At 45.8% G+C, this 27,892-nt stretch overlaps 1 protein-coding gene across 9 annotated transcripts; it reads right to left on the reverse strand.

Moving 5' to 3' along the window:
- Positions 1-1,695: 1,695 nt before the first annotated feature.
- Positions 1,696-27,892, reverse strand: EEF1D (eukaryotic translation elongation factor 1 delta). 9 transcript variants are annotated; one of them, XM_075024091.1, is made up of 11 exons: positions 27,752-27,874; positions 25,927-25,955; positions 15,008-15,131; positions 14,368-14,400; positions 13,091-13,162; positions 6,322-6,387; positions 5,003-5,099; positions 4,641-4,744; positions 3,498-3,746; positions 2,614-2,808; positions 1,696-1,788 (listed from the first exon to the last, which is right to left on the reverse strand). In XM_075024091.1, exons 3-11 carry the CDS (start codon positions 15,125-15,127, stop codon positions 1,750-1,752), a joined length of 975 nt encoding a protein of 324 aa, XP_074880192.1. In that variant the 5' UTR covers positions 15,128-15,131; positions 25,927-25,955; positions 27,752-27,874; the 3' UTR covers positions 1,696-1,749. The 9 variants fall into 9 exon arrangements, with proteins under 9 accessions (XP_074880192.1, XP_074880193.1, XP_074880195.1 ...); XM_075024092.1 differs by lacking the exon at positions 25,927-25,955 and having other exon boundaries at positions 27,752-27,892; XM_075024094.1 differs by lacking the exon at positions 14,368-14,400.

Raw genomic sequence — 27,892 nt, forward strand, 5'->3', positions numbered from 1 at the left:
GACAATGGCACTTTTATGTTTATGTCAGAAAAGGTAATGGATTGTGGTCTGGTCAATAAACCTTGAAGAACCACTTGGAACTGCCTAGATTAGGAAAGAAGTAGGTAAAAGGTTAATCCTTACAGGGGGATATCAGACCACCGACTCATTGACCACCTACTTAAATGATACTACCTACTCAAAAGAAGACAGTGAAGGAAGAAGACAGAGTCTGTGCACTAATTTACATGAGTGGCGAAGAAGAACCAATCATTGAGGAAAATAACAATGAATATGTATTAGTTAAGTGTATAAATGTGAGAATTTTTGAGACAAGGGTACACTGCCTTGAGACAGGCACCTGTTCACACTCATCAATGAAATTAATTTGAAAATACCTCAACTCTGTGTGTTATTGGCTTGCATAGTGGGTAAAGGAGCCCCATTTGTGGGACAAGAGCACCAGGGACGGCAGCACAAAGGGGACACAGGGCACAGGGACAGCAGCACACAGGGGGGACAAGGCACAGGACACCAGGGATGGCAGCACACAGGGCACAGTAGCACTCACAGGGAACACGGCACAGCCAGCACCAGGCACACATGGCCACGGCTGTGACAGCACCCAGAACACCAGGGACTCTGGGGATGACAACGCATGGGACACCAGGCACATGGGACACTGGATACCCAGGACACCGGACACACAGGACACCTAAGTACCAGGCACCATGGCACACTGGGCACATGTGGCAGGAGGCACATGGGACGTTGGTGGCTTAAGGGACATATGGAACAGAGGGAACAGCACACAGGAGGACACTGAGACACAGACCACAGAAAGGCGAGGGGTGCACAGGACACCAGGCACGTGGTATACTGGGCACAGGCACGGGTGGTACAAGGGACACACCAACACCGGGGCAAGGGACAGCGTGCACAGCAGGAATCATGTGCAGCAACCCCAAAGGGGACGCCGGGCACAGGGCAGCCAGGCCCCAGACATACCTGCACCAGGCACTGCACATGCAGGGCACCAAATAACACCAGGTTCCCTGGGCACCTGCACATCACACACAGGGCACTGCGCCCAGCCACGAAAGCTGGTGCTGGAGTCATCGTCATTCGGCTGTTGCGTACTGCCCAGGCTGGGCGCTGCTGCGGCTTCGTCCAGCGCTTGCAGCACAACCCCAGGGCGCTTCCCAATCGCTCGGTGTTGGCCCTGTGTGACTCGAGCCCAGAGCTCGGGCTCTGGCACCGCGACAGACCACATGTGCCTACAGTTAGAAATGCCACCTCCCCATTCCACAGGCCATACTCAGGACAGCCCTGGCTCCTAATGAACCAAATGATCAGCTGAAGTGACCTGTGCAGGATATCAAGAGCAGCAAGGGGAAAAGAGGGAAGAAATTCAGCCCCAAACCAGCAATTTCTGGATGCTTCCCGGTGATTCATCCTGTTGTTTGGTTGGGTTTTATTTGTAGAGACTGACTGGGGTCTCTACCTTGGGAAAGGTGACTGCAAACACCCTTAGCACAGGCTACTCGGACAGGATGCCACCCAGACCTTCAATTCCAACCCAGAAATGCAGGTCACCCCTGTCTCAAGGCCTTTCCTTTTATGAAGGGAACAAGGAAAGGAAATATCCTGAAGTCTCACAACAAATCACTTTGGAGAAGTTGCACTTGTCAGAGAAAAACATCATCCAATCTGCACTCTCAGTCTTGATCTTTATTAGTTAACAGTTTCAGAGGGGATACAGTTTTGCTTCTAGATCTTGTTGAAAGCAGCAATGTCAACGCTCTGCACCTGAAAGAGAACAAAAGCAGCAGCTAAAGGTCACCAAGGTGTTTTCAGACATATTCACCATGAAGAAAGCACTCGCATTGGCGATTTCTTAACAGCACGCACTAGCGATACTCAAACAGATCAAGCATGGCCCAGGTCTCTTAGGCCAGCTCCCTGGCTGTGGTAAGGTGACCTTTAAGGACATATTTAATGTTCCTCACAACAGGACATTGTGCTGTGCTAGTTAAGGCACAAATCTTTAGACGGTCCAGCCTATGAAGAACATGATACTAAGAGTTTCTAGCAACATTAAAGTTCCTGACTTACCCTAAATATAAGCAAAAGAGTAGGCAAAGAACAACAATAAAAGCAGGTTATCTGGCCTGCTGCTCTCCCAACAGCGAGACTGGGAGCATTACTGAGCCTGCATATCACCTGGCACAGGGCTGGAGCTCCTGCTACCATTTCCATGGAAGGAGGAAGGATGGGGATGGAGACATCTCCAGCCCCAGCCACCAAGGTGAAACACTGCGTGTCTGCTCTGGTGCTGCCCAGAGCAGTGTAAAAGCAGGGGTTCCCCAAAGTAACAGTCAGTGGGAGCTGGATGAGCAGCAAGAGCTTGCAAAATGGCTCTAAAAATGTCTGCAAGGTATCTGCATCAGCCAGCCTTAAAAAAAAATTTAAAAAAATTAAATATTCAAGTGTCTCAGCAGGCAAACACCATCAATTCCATGCAGTTTTCTTTTAAAAATCCAAGTTTGCCAAAATCTGCAAATGAACATTAGTTACAAATGACCCTGCAGGTAAAGCACCACCCAGCATTACGCAGCTCGCCGCAAGACTTACGTAGTCTTCAAACTTGGTGATCTCCTCCTCCAGGATGTCTGTCCCAACTTTGTCATCTTCCACTACACACTGGATTTGGAGCTTCTTAATGCCATAGCCTACTGGGACCAGCTTGGAGGCTCCCCACACCAACCCATCCATGTGGATAGACCGGACGCACTCCTCCATCTTTGCCATGTCAGTCTCATCATCCCACTGCAAAAGCGTGAAGTATGAACTTTAAGTGTTTTTCTAGAGATCACCATTAGCCCCAAGAGGTACCCAGTGACTTAAAATTCAACGCTACTCCTTCTCAGTACCTTTCAGCTGACCCAAGGCTGCCCTTTCTTGGCTACTATTCTCATCAGAATTAGCTGATGGGTCAGCCAAGCTAAATCTGACTTTGCAGCAATGCCGCATAGCATGTTGTTTCGATTCTACCTATAGGCACTGCACACACAAGGGGGATTCTTCCTGCAGCAACACAACCGCTTTAGAGTGCTCACTTTAAAGTGATTGTTACCAAGGGCACCTCTCTGAGCACTACCCAGCCCAGAGTTTTTGTTCTACCATGACAATTTGACAAAGACAGGTTTATTCCCATCTTCAGGACATTTATTATCTGTCCTTTCTTCAAAGAAAAGGGCTAGTCCTGGTCAGGGGAACCTCAGATGACAGCCTGCACTTGCCACGGTGCAAGGAGCAGGGCAGCAGCACAAAGGCTACACATCCCAGCTGCAACATCCCACCTGCAACATCCCACCTCGCTAGATCCCTTGTTTGGAAATCTGCAGGTCCTATCTTCTTCACCAGTCGACCCAGATGTGCAAGTGAGATGATTTACAACCTCCTGCAGCACAAGACATACAGCCTCAGTCGGGAGCTCCCCCACTTCAGTTACTCACTGGCTTCACATCCAGAAGGATAGAAGACTTGGCAATAAGACCCGGTTTCTTGGCCTTCTTCTCTGCGTACTGACGCAGTCTCTCCTCCCGGACTTTGGCAGCCTCTTGGTCTTCCTCTTCATCATCACTACCAAAAAGGTCAATGTCATCATCGTCATCTTCTTCTGCAGCAGCTGGCTCGACTTTCTTTGCCGGTGAAGCAGATGGGAGCTCCACTTTCTTGGAGGGAACACTGAATGGTTCAACTTTCTTCATTGGGGTGACATGCATTCAAGTTTGCATAAAGGAAAAAGGGGAGAAGATTAACCTGAAGTTGAATCAGAGCAGCACTCAAGAGAAGCTCAGGAACAAAAGTCTACATTGCTCACAACAGTGAACATGGCTCACACCATGTGATTTGTCTGACGAATCAGCTATTGACCATCAAAATAGGACATTTGACCAGGTGAACCTTTGAACTGGCCCAGCATGGCCATACTTGATTCCTAGAGCAAAAAACACCACGTACCCAAGAGCTGATCCTTCTCCTAAGGGCTCAGGATATCTATACCATAAGAGTCTGAGTGGGACAGCAGTTGGGAATGCAACCAAGTGTCTTTCCCTAGCATGAAGAGGGGCCTATGCATTCTGTAGGCTTTCTGCAGAGACCACCAGCACCACCGGTAACACGTCTTCCAAGCTATGAGAAGAATCAAATCTGTGTCAGGCGTTCAGCTCCCACAGAGCTTTCTCTTAAACTGAATACATTCTTATACGGGACATTTGTTAAAAAAGTGTCACCAATTCTGCTTATCTATTGTAACAAAGTGGCATTTTATTTGATATGTGCCAAGAAACTCACAGCACCATGGGCTAAATGCTAATCAAGTACATATTAACTCCAACTTGCATAGATCTCCACCAGTTCTCCCTAGCTGAAATCTCTAACGTAGCTTCTTTGCTGGTCTTAGGGCAGAACACTCCTCTCTACATGTACTATCCAGGAAAGATGATGAGGCAGCTGCCAAAACTGCTGGAAAAGCTGCAAACTCATCTTAACTATGAGCATCTCTCCATCCTCAATAGACAGCCAGGAGACCTCCGAAGTAGCTTGGCACTTTGTGACTGTGAAGCATTCAAGAACAGCGCTTTGTCAAGGCTCACCTGGGTTGGAGGAACTGGTGAGGGCTGGTGGGAGGTAGATGACTTTTCCAGAGCATTCAGGCGGCTTTCCAACTTGAAGATGGCCATCTGAAGGTCTGCAACAACTGCGAGGAGAGGAGGGGAGGGGGAAAGAACCTTATCTTGTAGGCCCTGCATCAGGTCTCAAGTCAGGACAAATTTGCTTCTGCTCAAAGTGAGCTTTAAAACCACCAGTTGCCCCGGTCAGAGGGAAGCCTGCAAAGCTCTGATCAAGACACTGGCATGTGCTCACCTGGCGACAGACAAAGTCTGTAAGGGATACACCCCACAGAAGCAGGACCCCATCCAGTTTTGCTTTCATGCCACAAGATTCTCCTACTTACCACTGCGAAGGTTTTGATTTTCTACCTCCAGGTGAGAAATTCTGGAAAGGAGTTCATTTTGGTCACCAGCAGGCCCAGAAGAGGTTGTGCTTGCACTCTGCAACAAGGAAAACCGAGATGAATCAAATCTGTCAACCTAGTCCCAAACTCAGTGGTTCAGTGAAGCAAAGCAAAGTCATGCCTTCAGGGAAGAAGAAAGTTTGAGAGCTAATCTAAGAACAAGGACATTTTCTCTAAAGGCTTTATAAAAAGAATATACTAGCCTTATAGAATGAAGCATGGAACATGTCTGAAGAAATTTCAGTGGGCACTGATGAGCAAAGGATAAAGTCATTCTTTTCAGTCTCAGATCACAGACTGCCACTAAACACACTAAAAGTTTTGAAAGTTTCACACTAAACCCCTTAAATGGGGCAGCTGGTCTTGTCTTACAGAAAAAATTGAGGCACAGAGCACAGAAGTGACTCGCCTAACATCACACAGCGAGTCACTGTGAAAGCTGGAAAGAGATCCCGGCATTTCTATACTCCCACCTTCCCCAGCCCAGCCTTTAATTCCTCTCAAAACAACTTAAACCTACTTTAACACATCCTGAGGGAGCAATTATACTGATCCAGCTTCAAAAGTATTTAACAGCAAAAAAAAAGAGCTTTCATTATTTTTAAGGAGGCCCTTATCTATAAATTCAAATCAGCAAAGGGAAAGAAAGTAACAGGCCTTCGTGCTTTGCTTTGTGTCATTTATAATTGAATACAACAATAGAGGAAGTAATTTATACTCTCTAAAGTGCACCCTGCATATAATTATAACATGGTTCTCGGCTGCAGTTGACATGAGTCTGAGGTCTCAGCAGTCACTTAAGATGAAGAGCGGGGAATACGGGGGTTAAGATGAACAGAGAGGAATATGGAGCACATAGAAAGCAGGTCTCAGGATGCCCAGCCCTGGGAGACACATGGAACTGTGTGAGCTGCTCCTAGCAGGAAGGTCAAAGAGACCCTTCTCCGCCCACCCAAAAAGGGGCAGGGGCCAGAGGTCAAAAGCACCATGAACTCAGTCTCCGACGCAGCCTTTGCGGTAGATGCAGGCTCAGGAACGCGAGTGAAGATCTGCAGTCCCCTGACACCAAGCTGGGAGACCTAAATGCCCTGGCAGAAGATCCTATGACATAGGGTGAGCTACAAGCACATGCCAAAGGACAAATGCTTCTCATCATAAGGAAGGAGAACTTAATCCATCTCTCTGAGGCAGGGCCGTCCTTGCCCTACAACGTCCTCTCAAATCACACAACCAGATCCATCCGTGCGCAGGTGACTTACAGTTGAGCGGCCTGACTGCCTCTTGTGACGGGCAGAAGGAGCTTCTTTACTACGAACTGCCTTCGGCTGCAAAGGGCAAAAGGTTTGGGGGACGTTTGGTTCAAAATGGAAGATAGAAAAGGATTTCACTCATGCTGGAAGAGGCAGTTCAAGTGCAGGAAGCAGATCCACATGCAGGACAAATCGTCAAGCAACGAGATACAGCCTCACACCAACTACACACTGAACAAAGCCTGCACAGAAACATTTATCCATGAACTCTGCCATCTTCTTGTTAAACATCTCAGTGCCAGCAGAAAGGTCACGCAGCTGGGTGGCAGAACTAGACTGAGATGTCTAGAGCATGGTCTCAGTCATCTCCCCATCTGTAAAATCAGAGGTGAAGCAGGTGCATGCATTACTGTGGCACACACCACAGTCTCAGCTGGTTCTCCTGTCATTAGATAAAATCTAATACCTGACAGATGCAGAAACACATGTGAAGCTAATAAGACTCTTAGTAAGTCCTCGATTACCCCTAATGCATCTCTCCTAGAGAGGAGTAAAGCAACACACCACCCATCTGCACTAACAACTTGATGAGACCCCTGCATGAGCTTCCATCCTCACATGCACCACCAAGAACAGAGGCTGCTAGCCACAATGGGCTAATCGCACCAGGCTAGCCCTTAGCCTTATGCACCAAGGACAAAAATTAAAGCTCCGATGAACCCATTGCCTGACCTCCTCCTGTTCTAGTTACATCATCAGGGCCAAGGTCTAAGTTAATTCAGTGAAAAAGTGAATTCTGGCAATAGTCACATCCATCCCTGCTCCTTGAAAAAGCGCTTCTTGCTTTGACTCAAGATCAAACACAGGAGCTGCGTCACCTGCAAAGACATGCACAGCTGGTTTTTCTTCCAAAAGCAGCCTGCTGATTCAGCTAAGCAGCAAGCACCACAGGTATTTGGCAGTTTGAAGCCCTAGTCACATTTTCAAGCCAAATGCTGAAGTGTTTCAGCAGGCTCTGCGTTTGCCCTAACAACTGGCTACCCTGCACATGACCACGGACATTCAAGACACTGCAAGATGGTTATGCCTATTCAGTGCTGCAGAACAGCCTGCTTTTAAACCCTGGCTCTCAGGTTTAGTGGAAGCATTTGCCACAGAAGCCAGCTGTGCCTCCACATTTCTCCTCCCTGTTAGTAATAACCCCTCAAAGATGAGAAATCTAAACTGAGGCAGTACCATCTACCTCCATGCTCACCAGCTGCCATCCTGGACTTGCACACAGAATAGGTCAGCACTACTCCTCCCTGTAGTCCCACACGAAAAACATCTACAGCTTGGCAGGAGGCCTCCAGCTCAAGAAGAACCTGCCAGCCTTGTGTGGTTGTGTCATTTAGGGGAAGAGTTTGAGAAAATCACAGTCATTTTCCCCAAAAAGGCTGTAGCTATGGCTTGCAAGAGCAAGGTGAGAGGACTTTGAAATACTCTGCTCTGCATGAAGCTGTTCTCAACATGGAAGAGCATGGAAAAATGACATTTTGTTATTTCAACAGACCTTTTGAGTAGTAGAAAATACCAGGATACAAATCTAGCTGTATATTGCTGTCAAGTGCTGTTTGTAAAGCTTTGTGTAGTACCCAGGGAATTGCACAGAGCAAGGCAGAGCTCTACAATGCACAAATTCCTTCCCTTTGCACCCTTCCTTTGCCAGCTTATATTGAGCCTGCAGGTGAGACGACATTAAGGTTGCAAATACAGATAATGAAGCCCAGAGGAGAGTCAGCATCCTCAGTGAGGCGTTTAAGTATGCGCCTGCCCATCAGTACACTGTAATACAGGTAGCACAGGCACTCAAGGAGCTGCAGCACAGATATCTGGGTGGCTCCGTGGAGAGTCATCTCACCTCCAGGATTTCTCAGCTGCAAGTTGCTAATGAGGTCTCTGCAGAAATGGCAAGATTAATTAACAACCTGGATGCATCTACAGGTTAAACACCCACAAAATTCATGTGCATAGTCCAGCGTTGTGCACCTGGCCAAACAGATTCAGCATATTACATGTGCTAAGCTAATCCTAAACCCAGATTCACTTGCTCCTCCATGCTGTGTTTTTCACACCTGTTTAAAAGGAAGGTTTACAACAAGGCAGGGGCTCACAGTGCTCAGACATGGCACATAGCATTTAAATCAACACCCTGTGCAATTCAGACATTACTTGTTAGTCCTGGGCAACACCAGGGCAGGGTGAGCCTGAGCACAGCCATCTCTTGCTGGCAAGAAGAGAGGGGTTGCCTGCCCCAAGCTCAAGCAAACAAGAGATTAAAGGTCTTCACAAACCAGGCCAGCCATCCTTTGGGAACCTGTAACCTGTGTAAAGCACAGTATAAGAGGCACAATGCTGAACCAAGTTCCCAATTCTGGCAGGTGGTCAAGCCACTCTTTCAGAAATTGTGGAAAAGTTGCCTTTATGAGACTGTGGGCTTTCCTCCAAGGTAAGGATTTTTCAAGGTTTTAGAGATGTGGTCACCAACCTAAGCTGCACACTACCTACAGTGTGTTTTTTTCCTCTGCACAGCCAAGCACCGTCTCCTCTTCTGTCTCAACAATGCCAAGAGGAAGCTTGACACAGTGTTTGTGAATTTTATCAAGGACAGTAATTCAAAATTCCAAAGGTGGGGAGTTCCAGAGCATCAGTTTAGTCACTTCCTGCACATTGTCTCACAGATGGAGCTCTTAAAACCTTTGGTTTTTTCTAAGCTTAAGCCACAGTTTTTGTGCTGAACCCACATTAGTGATACACTGACCTGTGCTGCAACCTATTCAAAGTATTTTGCATAGCAGAAGCACTCAGCAAGCCTGGAACCATACCAAGGACTGCATATAAAGTTAATCATCTAAGCAAATTAAACCCCTGGGACTTCTTGCTTACGAAGGGTAGAAAATAGAATCTAGCCTCAGCCCCAAAGCACTTTCAACATCTGGCCCTCTCTATAGTTTGACTCTCTAAAACATACCTTAAAAAAAAAAAAATCAGAGACGAGAACACTGACTAATGAAGAAAAAGTTGGCCAAGGTTACATTTTTACATATCAGCTGAAAGAAATCTGTCTGGAAAACTACAGCTAAGAACTCTTCCCTTGGTATATCAGGCCTAACTAACGGACACAGCTGGAAAGCTGGCACTTCCCTTACTACAGGAAGTATCTGGAGTTATCAACCATTTTCCCTTAATTTGAGTTAACCAGTTACAAAGAACAGCACGCAGATTTTACAAGCGCTGTTACAGATCTGATGTGTAGGTTTTCCAGTCTAGAGCTCACAAAGCACTCACAGCTTCATCCTAAAAATAAACTTATTTCACACATGCAGAGATACAACACCCTTCCCTTCAGGTCGGTCTACCTGAGCTCTGGGAACATGGAACGTTTAGCCATGGTCAGATACACAAAACTGAACTGTGGGGAAATGATGCTGAAGAACTAGAAGAGACTTTCCGCTGCCTAAGACCAGCAGGATGGATGCTGGCTGGTTTCCTACAGAAGGTGTGACCGTTCCCTGAACAGATGTGTTTCTGAATGTGGCCTCCAAACACTTTAGCAAGATCAGAGGTTTTCTGGGAGCTTTTCTTCTTTGAAACCCACACGCAGGAAACGCACAAATACAGAGGCTTTGTAAGAGGGAGCTTGGGTAGAGAAGGGAATAACAGAGCTTCAGACTCCCACACCAGCCGCCTACCCAACGACATCCCTTTCGTTACAGCCCCCAGGGAGGGTGTAGGAAGTGAGAGTTCAATCACCCACTCTGTTGGACTTGCTATGATCTCAGGCAAGTCAATCATTTCCACATCTCAGGTCCCCAGCTGTAAGATCTCTTACCACCTGTGGTCTCAATGCCACCAGCTGCAGTACTGCACATGTTAACAACTTTACATCTAGGAAAGCATTAGCGATCAGGCAGATGTCAACTGGAGAGATTGTTTAAAGCAGAGATGACCATGCAAAGCGGGATGAAAGGTATGTGCAAACAAATGTTTCCAGCATCAGAGCTTTGTACCCTCCCCTTTGGGAGGTACAAACCACTGCCTCTACCCTTCTAATGCTCATTCACACATTTCAGAACACCACTATCCAGCTGAAGCAGATCTGAAATCAGCCTTGGCTGAATTTCACAGCAGAAGAGAGACACTGATCTTCCATCTTCCCATCTTATAAGAGCCAACTCTTCACTTGCTCCCCCTTTAGACTGCTGAAGGAAAGGCTAAATCCTGACTGTAAAAACATGCTTCACTATTATTCTGTAGATCAGACAGTACAAATTTGGCTTTCTGAAACATAAAAACAAAGTTTAAGCATGTTCTAAAGTCAAGCCTGCTTTATGCCATGGCTGTCCAAGACTAATGATGATCCTTCAGAAATGAAGCTACAAAAGCTGAAGTTTCAGACTTGTTTCTCAGCAGCTCAAGTCTTTCTAACCCACACACGAATGCAGAAGATCTGACCATGGTTCACCACATCAGGTTCCAGGGCAGAGATGTAGCAATGTGTGGAAAAACTGGAAAGGTGAGCTCTCTGGGATATCATACAAGCCGGGCTAAGGCACGATCAGTTAAACGGGATTACAAAACAGAAAGGAGGAGGAGGTCACTGTTGCCATGTGCTCTGCTTGTCTAAGCCACTGCGTATTTTGGGAGCAAAGTGGCAGCTCTAGGTTAGATAAATTATGGAGTGCCCCTGACCGCAACGCAGATTAGGGTGCACAATGCTCCCCCTAACAGAGTCACGCAGTAACACAATGCTTTTCCTTCAAGCCTTCAATGAAGAGTCCCAATCCACTTTTTGTGATGCCCCAGATTCCAGTTTTGAGGCCCTATGGCTAAGTCCTGCCCTTAAATCCTCAAGCCCGCCAAGATTTCTTCACAGCAAGAAAAGAAAATCCAGCAGATGAATTGTATTCAGCACTAATCCCAACAAGTGCCACAGGGGTGCAAAGGACTTCATATTCTCAAATTTCTGTTCTGGCTTTGGTCTGGTGCTTTGCCAGTTCTCCCAATCTTCCCCATGACAGGACCTGGACAATCCAAACTTACATGCTTCTCACACAAAGAAGCTAACAGGAGTCACAGGCCAGGGCAAGAAACTCCTCATCTTTGGCAAACCACAGACAATTCTGCAAAATGAGAATATGCCTTCAGGGCAAACCAGCAGCACTGCCGGGTGATTTTTATTTAGGTTTCCTGTCCCTGCTCACCACATCCAGCCTCTGATCCTGAAGGAGGCAGGTCTTGGAGGAAGCAGCTGATGCTAGACCTTGCCCAGTTTGAAAAGGTCTTTCCAAAGGCATTTATTTAACACTGTGCAAAAAGTTCTCCAACCGTCTGGGATGGGGGCTCATTTCCTCGCATATTTGCCTTACTGAAGTCCAAACTAAAAGTCTTCAACAGGGGCTGATAGTATCTACTGAAAGCCCAAACACATTATTTCAGATCAGAACTTAAATGAGCCAGTTCAGGGAAATATTCTCTATGCTGTTGGCTGAAATAACTAGCATTAGAAAACTTCCAAGTATTTTCTTCCTCAACATGTTTTGGTTTGTTTTTAATATTACTAAGATGTTCCAACTTTCCATTGATTCCCATGCTGTATTCAGGGCTACTGAATCTAACCAAAGCAAATTTAATCCTTTCCCACCATTCTTTTGTCAAATTTGCCCCATTCTTCCTGCATCCACTTCCACATTTCCAGTGCAGTACTGAGAATCTTGGATCACTCACATGAGCAGCTGGTGGCAGAAGCTGCTTTTGTATAGTCGAGTTCAACAGGCACAGTGAGACCACCATGGGGAAAGCAATTAGCCTAACTTCTTCACATTCACCCTACATGTATGGCTCCTTTCTGCTAATGTTAAGGAGGAATATGAAATATTCCCCTTGAGAAAGGCTCGATTCCCTGTTATTGTACTGATCTAGCTAGAAACTGAGGTTGTCAAATACCCCAAGAGGGAGTTATGAGGCCAAATCAATATAGATAAAGGATGGATACCCTCAGATGGAAGATATGTGCAGGTGTGTAGCAGTCCCACTCCAGAGGTAAGAAATCGAGGGTGTATTTTGTGAATTTTCTTCACCCATGAAACCAGTCTGCTCATTGATTTAAGATCTCAGCTTCCTCTTTAAAAGTTAAAGAGTTTTAACAGTGCTGTCTGTACATATCAGCACAAAAACACCTCCAGAAAGGATGTTACTGAACTTCTACAGGATGGTCCAGACATAGAGCTAGTAGCCAAGCTGAATTCCCTAGGTGCAGCAGATGGAAGATAGCATTTTTTTGCACATACCCTAACTGAAAGCAAAACAGGAAAGAGAAGGTGGCAGCTCAGCGTACCCCAAGAGAGACATACATACTCCCGCTGGCAGCTCGGTGCTTTGCTATCCAGCAAGGTTATTTTAACAGTGACTCCTAACTTGTTAGATAAGACTTGTTGGAACATTCCACCAGGAGAAAAAAGAAATGCACAGTTGAAGAATTTTAATGCAAATCCGGTTAGTTTTAAAAAGCACTGCAGGCTAGCAAGCAGGTAAGCAGCATGCACTCTAGTAGTAATGGTGCTCTTGATTGGATGGAGCTATGCTGGTAGTACACAGCGCTGCACACCTTAGTCTTCTCCTCTAACTTAAAAATAAGAAGCCACACAATCTATGAAGTGGTCACAACGGAGTCTGTGAGATGCACCACAGCTAAAAATGGTTGCGGGTAGCCAGCTGGTGAGAGAGCTTGGGTACTCACTCCGGCCAGCGATTTCTGGATATTCTCCCTGGCTCTGGCAATGTCGCGTAGGATCGTGCTGGCTCCGTTCTCCTGCAAACAGTGCAGAAAGAACCAAGATTTTTTTTAAAAAAAATAGGAAACATTGGAAACTGGTCAGGGAAGTTAGAAAAAAAAAAGGGGGGGGGGTGATAGTCGGGGAAGGTTCCTTCCAATGATTCAGCAAGTACTGCAAAATTAGCTGCAAGAAGGATTGGTTCTAAATCAAGCAGCACCGACTGCAATCCCTGGTCACATCAGGCCACGTGTCCAGAAGATCATCCAGTCAAGAGCTTTTAAATTCTCTATTGTTACCCTGAACGGTTTGGACAGCTGCCAGCCAGGCAGAGGCTTGGAGTCGCTTCAGTACTCCTTAGAGATCTATCGTTAGGCAGCCCTTTATTTGTAGTATTACCTGTCATTGTATTCAGGCAAGAAGTGACAGCCCTAACTGAAGTCTTCTATCCAGAGAGGTATGACCCAGAGTATGGCAGTAAAAGTGTTTTTTTCCCCCATGCTCCTGCTGCCATGCCTTAGCCTGGATTTGAAGATTCCCTTCGCAGGGCACAAATTCAGTTTCCATGATCCACTCACTCCTTGCCTCTTCCAGACTGCAACCCCCTCCAAGATCTGAGACATGAAACCACCCACAAGCCCAAAACTCCATGTCAAATAGACCATAGAAGAGCAATAGCCTGGACACATTCAGATGGATACAACTTCCAGGTTGCAGGAAGGTTTTAAGGAGCATGGATCGTTTTCCTCAGCAGAGAAGTGGTTGATAGACTGTTGCAGAATCTCCCCCAGAGCCTTCCCACCACCTCTCAAAGGCAGAACTTCTTCACTGGAAGCTCCTTACGTGGGATGAAATAGTCTAACTGTTCTTCTAAGAGCACTGCAGAGGTTCGCACTTTAACATCTACTTCAAGCGCTTATCTATAGCTTCTAATTTTTATGCAGGTGTCCTAGGTGCTGTGCCACCTCTATACTAGCATGGGCAGTGGGAATCGACAGTGTGCCTAGAAGCTATTCCTTAAGCAAAAAGCTTCCCCTTAAAACTTGCAAGACAGCCATTTAGAACTGTAAGCAGCTTTCTACATAATCAACCAAATGCATAAGCAGTTAACAGCTCTTTACATAGCAGGAAGAGGTTACGATAGCTCTGTACCTTTAAACAGTAATAATTTCAGGCTAATATTTAAGCTTGAACTACTTCAGCTCAGCTGTGCTGCAGCAGTACAATGCTTCCCCCAACTCACCAGCACTGTGATGCAGTCTTCTGTAGGAGCACACTGAATATTTCAGGGGGTACAAAGAAAGGAACATAATTCTGTGTTTTTTGCAGCCATGGTGCCTCTCTTCAAACATCATACCTTATATACCCATTATATCCCTTGCCAAGGAAAGCTTAGTTGCTACAAAATGGCAGCAAAACCGCCTTTTCCCTTGCTGAAGGGGACAGGTCAATTCTTTGCCCAGCATACCGCCCAGCCCAGTCAACAGAACCACAGCTCTCGGGGCTTACAGCTCAAGCTGTGCACCCATCAGATCACAGCTAGCACCCGTGCCCTGCCATAGCAGCCTGAAAAGATTAAGAGTAGCTGCTGCAACCTGTAACTCATCTGCCTGTTGTTGCAAGGGCATCTGATCTCCTGGTACACTGGGAGAAATTCTTCACAGGCCACAGAAGATGGTCTTTCAAAAGACAAAAGGGGTTATAACCAGGGGGAGGCTTAGAGAGCTCCAGAGAAGACTGTCACACTTAGAAAAAGCAGCATCAAGAGTGGAAATAATACAAAAGTGCACATACAGGTGGATCATGTCCTTTCGCCTGCTCTGTACTAGCTCTTAAAGCTCCAGCACTCTATTAAACCCCATCAGACAACAAGGATTACCTACCTGCTGGTGTGAAGAGCTGCTAACTGGCCCGTTCATCTGTTCATAGTATCTTCTCTCAGCATCGTCATACTTGTATTTCTCAAACCAGATCTTCTCATGCAAAAAGTAGTCGACTGCCATTTTTCTGCAGAAAGGAAACAAAAAAAAACAAAATTAGTTCCTAAAAGTACTTAAGGTTAGCAGCTTGCAGTGAGCTTGTCAGAAGAGCGTTTTCTTCCCCCATAGAGCTGTGCCTGCAGGTCTCTGCTTGGCCATTTCCCCGCCAGTGGAAAGCTTTAAGTAAACAGGATCCTATTAAGAAAGCAGGGCAGTCTAATCACCCACCTGTCTGCCTGGCCTGACCTGCATTTAGTGACAGAACACCAAGTGGGGACAGAATAAATCAGCTGATCTGTACCTTTTTCCACAAAACAGCTTTCAGAGCAGGATTTTCTAGATCATGGTAGACACATGAGAATCTGCTGCTAAGAAAGACGTCTTGTGTACGAAAATCAGAAAGGGAATAATGCTTTTAATTCTTAGGATGCCTGGCCATGGTGAAACCAAAAAGACCGAAGAACACGCAGCTTCAAGCAGCACGTGCCACACTACAGCGTGCCAATGAGGGAGCACTCTGTATGTGACAGGCAACTCCTGACACTACAGCTCACAAATTTAAACGCATTTCAGCCTTCCCTGAACACAACTCAACTGCGTTTGACAGCAACTGTTGCCTGTCTTAGGGCAGTACATGTCTCTACCTGGTCACGCCATGCTTCACTAGGTGCACCACCGAATCCTCCAGGTAAGGAACAGCCCAGCACAGCACACCGCCTGACACCGACAGCAACCGGCCTCCAGGAATCCAGATACACACACAGTTTACAACAGCACCACAGGTAACTGCACACATGCCCTTTTGGAAGCTGCTGCAACTGTTTAGAAATTAAAATCATCAGCAATGCAACACTTGCAAGGGACAGACGCTTGTCACTACATGGAGGAACAGCATAAAACATCCTAACACTGCTGCGAAATGGTGTTATTTTTCTTCAGTGCAGCAGCTTCCAAAGGTTGTTTAATTTCTTAACTTGAAGGCAAATGATGCAGCCCTTGCAACAGTAGAAGAGGCTGTGCCCTTATTTCAAGCCAGAGGACAGCTACAGAGCCAACATCAGTTTGAGGAGGTGGTGAGAGCAGAGATAGAGCATCACAACAAAACCACAGCATTACTGGGTTCCACCACGCAACACAGAGAGAGCAAATAATAGCAACCCGCAAACCCTTTCCTTATCAGCTCAAAACCCCGCAAGCTCTCCAGTAAAACACTTCCACAGAAGCCTTTTTTATAAAACAAGCACCCTTCTCACCTACACATTCAGAAGAGACCAGAGGCCACCTTACCATACAGGTCCTGTACACCGAAGCCATTCCCAGCACTCAAATCTCCAAGACCCTGCTTGAGCTGCCAACCAGTATTATTAATAGAGATTCCCAGTTAGAGAAAAACTTATGCCACATATTTTACAATGGCACATGGACTTCCCTGCGGAAAGGAGAAAGGCATGACCGAATATCTAGTTCTGTCCAACTAAAGAGAAAATTATCCCAAATAGAACAGGGTGAAAGGCATGTGTGCTCTAAAGCTTGTCTGTAACCCCCTATATCACTTGATGTAAGGATCTTAGAACCTTTACAACAAATCCTAACAAACTCAAGGATCAGAAGTAAGGACTGATGCTCCAAGAGCCTTTTCTCCAAGAGCATCAGTCTGTATCCTAGCACTGCAAAGTAACATCTAAGCACTGGCCTTCAGACAGGCTCCCAGGGCATTACAGCCATCCGTGCAGCAGACTTCAGGGTTCAGCCAGCCACACATAAAAGCACGTATTTAACACAGAAAGCACGGTATCACACTGCACCTCATTCAGGACTTTAAAAGGAAGTCTTTAAATGTTTCTGGCTGTAAGCTGTTTTATAACTGCATGTTAAACTATGAAGGTCATCTACAATTTGAGAATTAAATCTTCCTGCCCAGCTACATACATGCACAACAAATGAACTGCAATCCAGCTAGCCCTGTCCCAAAATTAACAGCAGCTTCCAGACTGAATAGTCTAACAACCTCCTTCCTCAACGAAACAAATACAGCACGTGCTCCCACCAGACTGATGCCCTAAATTGTATTTCACTGTCATCCCCAAGCCTTCTTCAAGCTGGATACCAGTAGTGATGCTCAAATGTGGTCACCTCTCACACGGAGCTCAACGACTAGCCTACATGCTCTGCGGGAGAATTGGGGATAACTGCTTCTCTGAAGGAGTTTGTGGCATTTTAACAGAAATACACAGCAAACAGCCACCATTTTAACTTCGCAAATTCAAAGACGAAACACTGCATTTTCTGCCGCCTCAGAAGGCCTGTTTAAACCACGTGATTACTCTCTCCAACATCTCACTTTTATGACTTTTTGTACGTAATAGGAATACGGAAAGGGGTATGGCCTCAGGTTCCCCCCATGTAAAGATGGGGTCAAACCTTAGCTCACTTACCAGCCCTGACTTTAAATGCTTAACCTCTGGCACCACACAAATACTACCTTTAGCAACCAGTATTCATCAGGAGAAGGGGGTTCCCTGAGTTTCCCCCAGTTCCCCTGCCCACAAACAGGCTCCCTGGCTCAGGAGCAGCATCTCCCTACAGTGGCATGCACGCTCGGTCCTGCAGACACAAAGGACGCCCGTCTTCTACACATGCAAATTCTTTCAGCTCAATCCTGACCCGGCAGTTTTGCATGTGTGAGTGTTACCCCAGAATAAACTTCTCCTACTTCGTTTCTGGCGCAGGTACGCTTGAAGCGTAAGCAGCTGGTTGGGAGGGTTTTACTACTGCGGATTCCTGCATCCCCGTACTCTCTCCTGTTCTTGACATTTTCAGAGCCTCGGCTGCATAGTATCGTGACTCAGCACTGTCATATGTCGGCTTATTAAGCCACACAGTTTCGCTGTCCTCATGCAGAAAAAAGCGGGTAGGTGGAGGTTGCTCAGCATCACTAGGAAGCAGAGAGTCGGTGGCGATCTCCACTTGTTTGACGCCCGTTTGCTTTCCAACACTGTGGTTCTTCCTGTCCTCATGGTGGTTCTTCAATGCTTCGGGGCAGCCGCGTTGCTGCTGCCTGACTTTGCCCGATGGATGACCATCAAACATGTTCTCGTAGAAGCTCTTCTCAGCATCATCATAGAGGGGTTTCTCTAACCACACCTCTGACATGAGAGCCTGCAAGCTTGAAATCTGTGGCTTACCATTTACCGTCTGGTGTACAGAGCCAGGCAAACTGGTAGCGAAGGAAGCAGCAGAATCAGCAACGGTCTCTGGAGCTAAGCTTGGTGTAGCAGGAGTAGGCAGGGCTGTAGCATAGCCCTCATCCGGTGTTCTCAGCCCAACGTTGCCAGCGTTTGACCACGCAGATGGGATGGTTAGGACATTTGGAGGAACAAAGAATTGAGATTTTTCAACAAACACCTCCTCAGCCTTATCAAAGTCAAACTTGTTGACCCAGACATCCTGAACAACATGGTGACACGCAGACAGACTACCATGGAAGCAGGGCAGGGCTGCTGAAAGCATCCTTGGCTTCGGAACATCTTGGACAGCTTTTGACCTGGCCACTAAGGGGGACTGCTCAGCAGTTACTGCAGCCTCAGGTGCCTCCTGGCTCTGACAATCCACTATTTTTTTCCTGTACACGTTCTCGGCGTGATCGTACAAAGGCTTGTCAAACCACACGTGGTCAGCTAACAAACCAGTCAGAATAGAGTCTAACTTGGAGGTCACATTTTTGGGTTTTGGAGAACGCTTCCGTTTCCTTTGTTTCTTTCCATTCCTTGCTCTCTTCAGGTCTCCCTTGAACTCACTTTCAACAGAGTCATCATTGCAGACTCCATTTACAGCCTCTACCTCCTGGCACTCCTCCGGGGCCGCAGCAGCTAGCATCGCTTCTCTTTCATAATGCAGTCTCTCTGCTTCATCATATTTGTGCTTGTCTACCCACACTTTTTCTACTGGGCAGGGAGGCTTCCTTGTCCTCATCTTCCAAAGAGTGGCAGCATTAAAAGATAAGCATAACAATGTAGTTGCAGCAAAACTAAATAAAGCAAGGGCATGCATCAGACTTTAGTAATTTCTTAAGTAATACAAGAGTGTCACAAGCTATCATGCCATTATTCATGGCAAAGAGCCTAAGCATTTAGTTCGATTCTCCCTTTATTACAAATTTTAATTCCAAGAAATTAAACTGCCTAAAAACGTCCAGTTTCTGGTGTCAAAATAACTTTCCTACTAAAACACTTCTGTTGTTCTGACAAGTATTCTGCACACTACTATTTAAAAATAAAGGCACTGGCTGAAAGCACTTCACTTTTGAAGACAACTGGCAGGAAAAAAACAACAAAGTTTTGTTCAAATCCCTGGTAATGTAGAAGATATTTTTCCAAGTTAGTAGATTAGCCCTTAATTACTTGTTAGGTATTCCCAACTAGGCACAGATTTAGGAAGACAGGCTAAAAAAAGATGTCCCAATTCTTGAGTATCTTTACACTTACATGTGTTTTGCTACTAGAAAGCCAGCAGAGGGAGCTGACAGAAAAACTATGACTCAGTTTTGGTTTAAAACCCCAGCTGCTGGCAAATTAAAATTGATCAAGAGCTAGAGATCTCATGATTAATTTAACTTACCAAAAAAATCTTCTGTTGAAATGAAAAATATTGCATCTACTTTGTGCTTTCCTGCCCTAGTCATACTTTACTACAGAAAAAAAAATCAAGCAGAAAAAAAAAATCAAGCAGCTCCTAGTATGTGTAGATTATTGGAAGTGGTATAGGAAATACCTTTCCACGTACAGAATTTACTGTACTGCTCAAATATCTAATGAGTAGGTAACTACCTCTCTGCCAAACACTACATGGTCAGATCCCTAGAGTTAAAAAAAAAAAAGTCCAAAATTAAGTACCTGTAAGCCAGCTCTCTCTCTAGCTACCGAGAGCTGCAAGTTTTATAGCTACAAATTTATCTGTGACAGGTTGCCAAATGAAAGTCACATACAGCTGAAATATCCTCCAGACTTCAGTCAATGGCTTGCAGTTCCAACTGTTCCTGGAAGATTTTACAAGCCTCAAGTCCGGGGCTTGACAGACCAGTTAAACCAATAAACTATTATTACAAGTAAACACTTTTGCCTTTTTAAACTTTCAATTGAAATTTATATAGTTTAAAATATTAAAGCAATGTCATACTGTATTTCCATTATAAAAATTACCAGGAAAAGCAAAAGTAGATCTTGCTTTTTCTTACTGGAGTTGTAAAACTGCTCCTCCACCAGCTGCTGAAAACACTGTGATACAGCTAAAAAAGCATTTAAAACCCCCCTAAACTGAAACTTATTTTGAAGTCTTCATTTTACTTTATGGTCTTCTCTTGCATTTTACACCAGCTATGGAGCAATAAAACACTTCTTACTACAGACAGCTAGCAACAAACCAGTGCTTTGAATAAACATTAATCTACTTGTTACCATCAACATCAAAAACAGCCCAGCTGGAAGCACACACATTGCAAGGTAGGAGCAATGCTACAAGCAAGCAGTAACTTGGGTTTGCTCCTCAGGATAAGCTGTTACTACAGCTTCCACGGCATTATCATCGAGCAGTGAAAAATGACATCACAGATGTCATGCAGACTGAAGCCATGCCAGTGCCGCTAAAGTGCCTGCACAAGTTATTTTGAGGTACAAGGATACGTTCCTGCGGTAAAGAAAAAAAATCATCAAGGCAGCCTCATACTCCTGATCATTTCAGCTGCTGGACAAATAATTGTAGATTTTTTTATATTCTTAAGTAGCAAAAGCATATCCCTTAAAAAAATCATCTTTAGAGGAGATGTCGATTTAAACGGGATTCTTGGAGGGTAACATCAAGAGGAGGCAACGTCTGCTAGAGCAATGCCTGGACTTCAGTCAATTGGCAGACTGGAAAAGGATGAAATGATGCAAAGTAAAAGTGTTGTGCACAAAGGCCCTGCTTTGCAGTGCACACGTTCTACAATAGCAGCCGTCCGGATCTAGTGCAGTAACCTGCCAGCACAAAATCCGTGTGGAAAGCAAAATGCATAACTGAAACTGCATGGGTAGGACAATAGGTTTGAATTTTTAGGTTACTTAGGTCTATAAGGACTCCTAAAGAGAACACCAGATTTCTGCATTTGCCCGATATGCTCTGCTTGGCTCTACATTCACATTCATTTGAGTTATCCCAAGGAAAAATCATAGTCTACAGCCTTCAAGGAGATCCTTTATTGAGAATAATTCATTAACCCAATGCAGATATTGTTATACTCAGAGGTTACAACTTAAACTATTTCAGGAAGAATCTCTCATGGGTGTAACAAGAAACCCGAATGTGACTCAATACAGCTCAAACTGTCACACCTTTAAATATTTAATTTGCATTACAGCCATTAACATTTCATATAGAAAGGGCATGACTATTTCACAAAAACAAAACTAAAATTTGGGGTTTGTTTGGTTTTTTAATTATAGGTGATTTTGCTCAAGTCCTTAAGCAAACAGCATCAAGCACTGGAGTTGCAGCCCCCAGGACGCTCATCTCAAGGGTGAGGTGCATTATTGAGGACTCCAATTATTAGGGAGTTCTCTCAAATCAAAGAACTGTCTTGAATCAAAATGAGACACAGCTGAATTTAATAAAAGAGCCTATAAAGGTACACTTCTTTCCAGCAGAAATCAGATAACTGTGCAATAATCTGTCCAGAAAGAAGTATCAGATCAGAGCCTATATTCCCCTGAACTTCCAGAAAGTAGAAAGTGCAAAAACCACACAACTAGAGAGTACTTACTTTTTTAGCTCCTATGATAGCATTAAGAGAAAAGATAAAGTTAGAGAAAGTTTCAAGTTCTAGAGATGCAGCAGCTAGTCAGCAAGGACAAAGAATGACAAAAGCCAAATGTATTATCATACAGTTAACTCCCCCCATATATAATACATTCAATTCAACTTACAGCTAGTTTACTCTCCAGAACTACATTATCTTCATGAACCAACCCCACAGACACTCAGTTACTTTTAATTTTAAATAACAAGCCATAAAGATATACATATCCAAAAGGATCTACCCATCACGACAGGGAACCAGCCAGAGAGGCTCCCAACCTGCCACATCAACACTGTCAGGTGGTGTAAAAGTGAAGCTCAGGTCCCCCAGTTTCAGGTAACTAATCACCAATAGCAAATACTTTAAAGAATTCTGAAAATGTAACAATTATAATGTCAAATAATGAATTCAACATGATTGTAGTTATTTCTACCGAAGTTAGCGATCTGTACAACATTCTATGAACGAGATAGAAATAAAAAACTAGCACCAATGCTCAGCCTACTAATTTTTCAGGAAAAGCATCAATACGACATGTGAAAGCTTGCAGTAGAATTTAAGACTTACACAGATCTGTACCTATGAGGCTACACCTATGAAGCCTGATGAGACACAGCTTCTCATGTCACCAATTCCACATTACACACAAAAAGGTTATTCCTGCAAGGAAATAACACAAACCCCAAAGCCAAAGTGACCACAAATGTTCCCCATCAAATCTGGCTCACAGGCATTCAAGTGTTGTTTTTACAAAGATTATTACCAGGGAAAATCTTCATAAAGGGAATTTACCACAACAAGTGGCAATATCATTTTCCAAAACCAAGTCCAAGATACTTGCAGCACCTATTTGTTTCCATGAGGGGCCAAACCTTAGGTTTAGTTATGCTAAAGACCAGATTTTCAATGAAGTAACATCTACAAACACAAGCAAAAACTGAAAAAAAAAAAAAAGTCACTTCTCTGCTCATAAATTTTCCCAGAGGAACCTGGGAAAAAGCATATACAAGGATTTTAATTACACAAACCATCGCCTGAGCTGGTACAGACAGCCTGATGAGAGAGATGAGCCCTTTATACGAGACCAGAGCACTACCAGTTCTCCCAGCATATAAATTTAGTCCAGACAAGATAGGAGCTCACAATTCTACTTCAGCCAAGTCTGTCAAAGAACAGTACAATGATTGAAGGGAGTATACCTGATCTGACAAAGTCTGGAGGGACAAACCTACCTCTTCAAAGGTTTTGGAAGAAATTTAAACTGACTTGGACTTCTTAAGAGCCTGCACCGTACGCCATGCTGCTCGCAGTCTGGTCTGAAGCAACTAAGAGTTACCACCGCACCAAACCACAGCCTGTGCAGTTGTTTCAATGCTTTCCACCTGGTATTCTCAACTGCTCACTTCACCTCCTCAAACAGAAAAGTTTTATAATTAAAAGAACATGCTATAGTTTCATGACCCCTTTCCGCTGGCAAAAATCAGAGAACAGAAACTAGAGCTGAATTAGAGACCCATCAGTCTGTGCTTAAAGTGAAGCAAGGTGACGTGAACACAGCTACACTCAGAAGGTCTCTCCCTCAAACCACTCCTGAAACCACACTCATCCGCTGCCTAGTACATTTTTCAGAAGTGAAGCAGTTTTTCTTTTAACTAGCATTTTTTTAGCACGAAAAGAAATTGTTTGAGACAGAGACAGCAAACTTTATAAAAAGTGTTTTAAGAAACACAAATCTGTGAGTGGACTAGAAAAATGTAAGGAGGGCTCTTACTACACGCAGCAGAGACCAGCTCCTGTGTACCCAGGACAATTTTGTTTTTCCAGTGACACTGCAGACAATCTATCAGATATTTTACAACGCATAAAGCTACCAGAAAGGCAAATGCTATTATTAGTATTTATCGACGCCAAATAGTCAAATACTCCTGAGTAACAAAAAAAATCACAGGTCAATGTTTAGGCCTCCCATGGCCCATTAAAAAGGGCTTACAAAAACATGAAAGAAGAATTTTTAATCAGAGCTTTGAGCTTGCTGTTGTTTTGTCACCACGTCCTGGGTATTTCAAGCCAGAACAAATCCGTGCTGTACTTCCAGCACTGCAGGGAAATGCATAAAAGTTAAAAATAGGCAATGAAAAGGTCTCCATTGTTGTTCTGTAAACCCAAAATAAGCTTTGGAGTTCAGCTATTTGGCTGCATTATCCCCTTAAGTCTGTCTACTTTTTTAAAAAGTCAGTAAAACAAAAGCGCACAATACATTACCCTAAGGCTACAGCCAAAAAAAGAAAGTTAAGTCAACTCTGTTTATTGGTTTAATGAAAGCCACTCTTTCTTTTCTGTCCATGAGAAAGTTGCATTTCTCCTGAATTGAGAGGCCTATAAAATAAACATGGGGTTTTGAGGGGAGTCAGGTTACAAATATGTTTGTCACAGCCTCCCAGAGACCTAAATTCCATCAGGCCCTGCACAATTTCTTGCACTGGAACTGAACTGCAATTTCAATCTCAGCTGTGTGCCAGGCTGACCTGTCAGCTCCCAGCAAGGCACAGAAGTCAGGCAGCACGGTGATTTGAAAGCAGCACTCCCAGAAATAATTTAAGTTTAATGTGGCTTAAAATATTCCTGATAGCCTTGAAAAGTCTCTTCAGATGCGTGAGAGCAGATCTCATCCGTCACTGATTTCTGGAGGGATGCGACAGCTACTTTCTGCAAGCCATAACCAAGAGGGCAGGATTACAGTCACAGTTCAACCAACTCCCTTCTTCAGAAAAGACGTCAAAAAATGGGCATCAGGTGGCACCGGGGGACACGGGATGATGGAGACATGGGACAGGTTGCTGTGGTTTGACCCCCAAACCACCTCATGGACACAGCCCCAAAGGCTAGGCAGGAAAGTCCTGATTTCTGCAGGTCCAAGCAGCAATCAAGCCAACACCAGGCGCTCTTCCCCCAGCCCAACGTTGACAGGTTCTCACTACAGGAGATTCCATCATGATCCTCCATCTGCATATTTGTTTACATGCCCTGGCACAACTGATTTTGACCAAGCTAACATGATTATGTATTTAGTGCTCCTGTCCTATCGCATGTCACACCACCCTCCCCACCAGAAGCTGCTGAACACTCATCCCAGCAGCAGCCAGAAAAATATATGTCAGAAAACCCAGAAAGGGCTCATTTGATGTCACAGACAGAGCAGAGAGAGGAGCAAGAAGGTCCACAGGCACCAGGCTGTTCCTTTCTACAGCCTCAGACCAGCATCTGGGCTACGCCACACTCAAGACATCTGCACTGCCCAAACCTTCCTAGGGAAACACTTCTCCTCTTCCCAAAACTGTTACTGCTGCAGTCCTGCACAAAAGCGAGAGCCCATTCAGCTAGGAATTTAGGCACCAGTTAAGACACAGCTGCACCGTACCTACCTGCTCTACAGCAAAGGAAAGGCATCAAGCCTGCCCTGCTTCCTGCTTTTTCTTTTTCATGATTCAGAATTAAAAGAACTATGACTGATTTCACACCAGAGGGTCTGATGGCCTCTTGCAGCTGAAAGGAGCAAATCCACCCCCTCCTCAACACTGGTGCTGGCACTGAGTCAATACAGGCAGCTAAAGCAAAAGAAAATATTAACACTTGTGTAGTATTGCTCTTCTGCTGGTTTAACTCCCTACATTGGCTGTCCCCCAACTCATGAGCAGCAGAGCTGGCAGCTCAAAGCAGCAGGACGCAAGAGTCAGGAGCGGGACCACCTCCATCACCTTTGCTATAATACAAAGCTTCACACTAACCTTTAGCCAGGGAAATGACAATGACTCCCAACCTCGATCACCTAAAAACGTGACTCTTCACTCCAAGCAACAATGCTGCCGACTGCTAATGAAGAGATAATCAAGGACATGGCAAATCAGCAGTAGGGAAAGACAGGAAAGCAGTCACCTTCACAAGAAAAAGCAAAGTAGTTGAAAACACAGCTTCAGTTAAGAGAAAAAAAGCATACCTGCAAGGTCAGGGAGAAAGAGGGCACACCTAGAAAAGGAGAGGAAAGAATTACAACTATACAGCCAAGCAAAGTTATTTTCTCCTCCATACTGAGCACGACAGGATTGTGAACATCAGATTACAATCAATTCCAAAACATCAATGATCTAGACATGAAAGAACAAATCCATATTGATTTCGGTGAACACCACGAGGGGAGCAGGGGAGGAATGACAGGCCAAAGCAGCCTCAGCAACTTTAGCTACCGCTGTAATCCTTCACAAACCCCCAGAGAGCACACTGGCAGCCTCCGCACAACCACTCCTCCCCGGCTCTGCTCATTCCCCAGATATAATTTTGAAATGGATCCCTCCCGAGTGAGCTGTTGTTGAAACAAAAACGAAAAGCAGAAAGAGCAGGACAGGCTGCCAGAGGCACCACCAAGGTTATGGAGGAGTTGGGAACACCAGGACACGGAGAGGGAGAAGCAAGATGAGGAGAGCCCAGGTCCACCCACAGAGCAAGGGCAGGACGACGGCAAGGCCTGACATGACAGGGCTCCCAGCTCCAAACTAAGTTTGGAGAGGCAGCTAAGGGTGCTGGGCCACAAGCTGGATCAGGCTGCTGCTTCAGTTACAGAGAGCTGCCAGCTGCTCTGTGCCAGGACAGGGCAGCAGCTCGAGTTTCCCTTTGCAGCAGGTGACTCGACAAGAAACCCTTGCCAAGTTGGGGAATGGGGAGAAGAGCAAGCCCCCAAGGCACTTGGAGCTGCTGGGGACAGGGGGTCCCCTAAACCCCTTCCCTACCAGGGCAAGAATAGCATTGATCCCCCCAGACTTGAAAAGGTGAGGCTCCAAGTAGCAGGGGTATCCCCACAATCAGCACCCCAAAGAGAGGGAACCTGCCCCCCTCCCAAAAGGTGGAAGGGTTTAGGGAGACCTCCAGCATCAGCCCACCCAGCCCTTACACCCATAACGGAGTGCCCTTGCAACCACCTACCTAGAGCCTGCGAAGGGGAAAAGACACCACAAGACAGATAAAGACTCTACAACCCTCCTTCCCTAAGCCTGGAAGGAGAAAAAGGACCTCCCAGATAACGAGGGGCCCTCCGCATCCTCCTTTTTAGGTGTGTGAGGGAAAAAAAGACCCCACAGGGAATGGGAGGGGGCTCCCACAACCCCCTTCCCACACCAGTTAAGAGAAAAGGGACCTAAGAGGTTGTGGGGGGGCACAGGGAGTGTGCCACCCCGCTATTGCCTGGGACTTTGAGTGGGGAAAAGTAATCCCAAAGACCAAGGGCACCCTAAGCCTTCTCCCTCAGAACTTGGAGGGGGAGAAGGAAGAAGCTCCACAGATAATTAGGGGGGGGGACCACCCCCATTCCCGAGGCTGGAAAGAGAAAGGGACCACAAAGGTGATGGGGGAACCCCGCAACCTCCCTTCTGAGACTCTAATGGGGGAAAAGACTCCCACATATGAGGGTCCCCCACAACTCCCCTCTTCCCGCCCCAAAACCCCCTTCCCCTCGCCTATGAGCGGGAAAGCACCCCACAGCTAACAGAAAAGCGATCATAACCTCCTTCCTGGAGACCGTGAGAGGAAAAAGGGACCCCCCCGGATCGTGAGGAGCCCCCACAACCCCTGAGCAGGAAAAAAAAAACCCCACAGATCATGAGGGGCTCCCACTCCCCCCCCTCCCAGGGCTATGAGGGGACCTTAGAGACCCCCCAAAACTCCCATTCCCGAGGCCCACGGGGAGGGGGATGTGTGAAAGGAGCTCAAAGAGCGGGGAGCCCGGCCGGTGGAAGGGAGGAGCAGGGGCGAGGGGAACGGGCTGCACTCACCGGCAGCGCTGGGCCCGGGCAGGCCGCAGGCGGCTCCGCTCCGCTCGGCCTCCACCAGGCAAAGGGAGACGCCGCGCGGCGCGCGGGGGGTTGTGGGGGCGGCGCGGACCACGCGCGGCGGGGGCGGGGGGGGGGGAGGGG

This window comes from Buteo buteo, chromosome 3 (genome assembly GCF_964188355.1).
Source record: "Buteo buteo chromosome 3, bButBut1.hap1.1, whole genome shotgun sequence".
Lineage (NCBI taxonomy): Eukaryota > Metazoa > Chordata > Aves > Accipitriformes > Accipitridae > Buteo > Buteo buteo.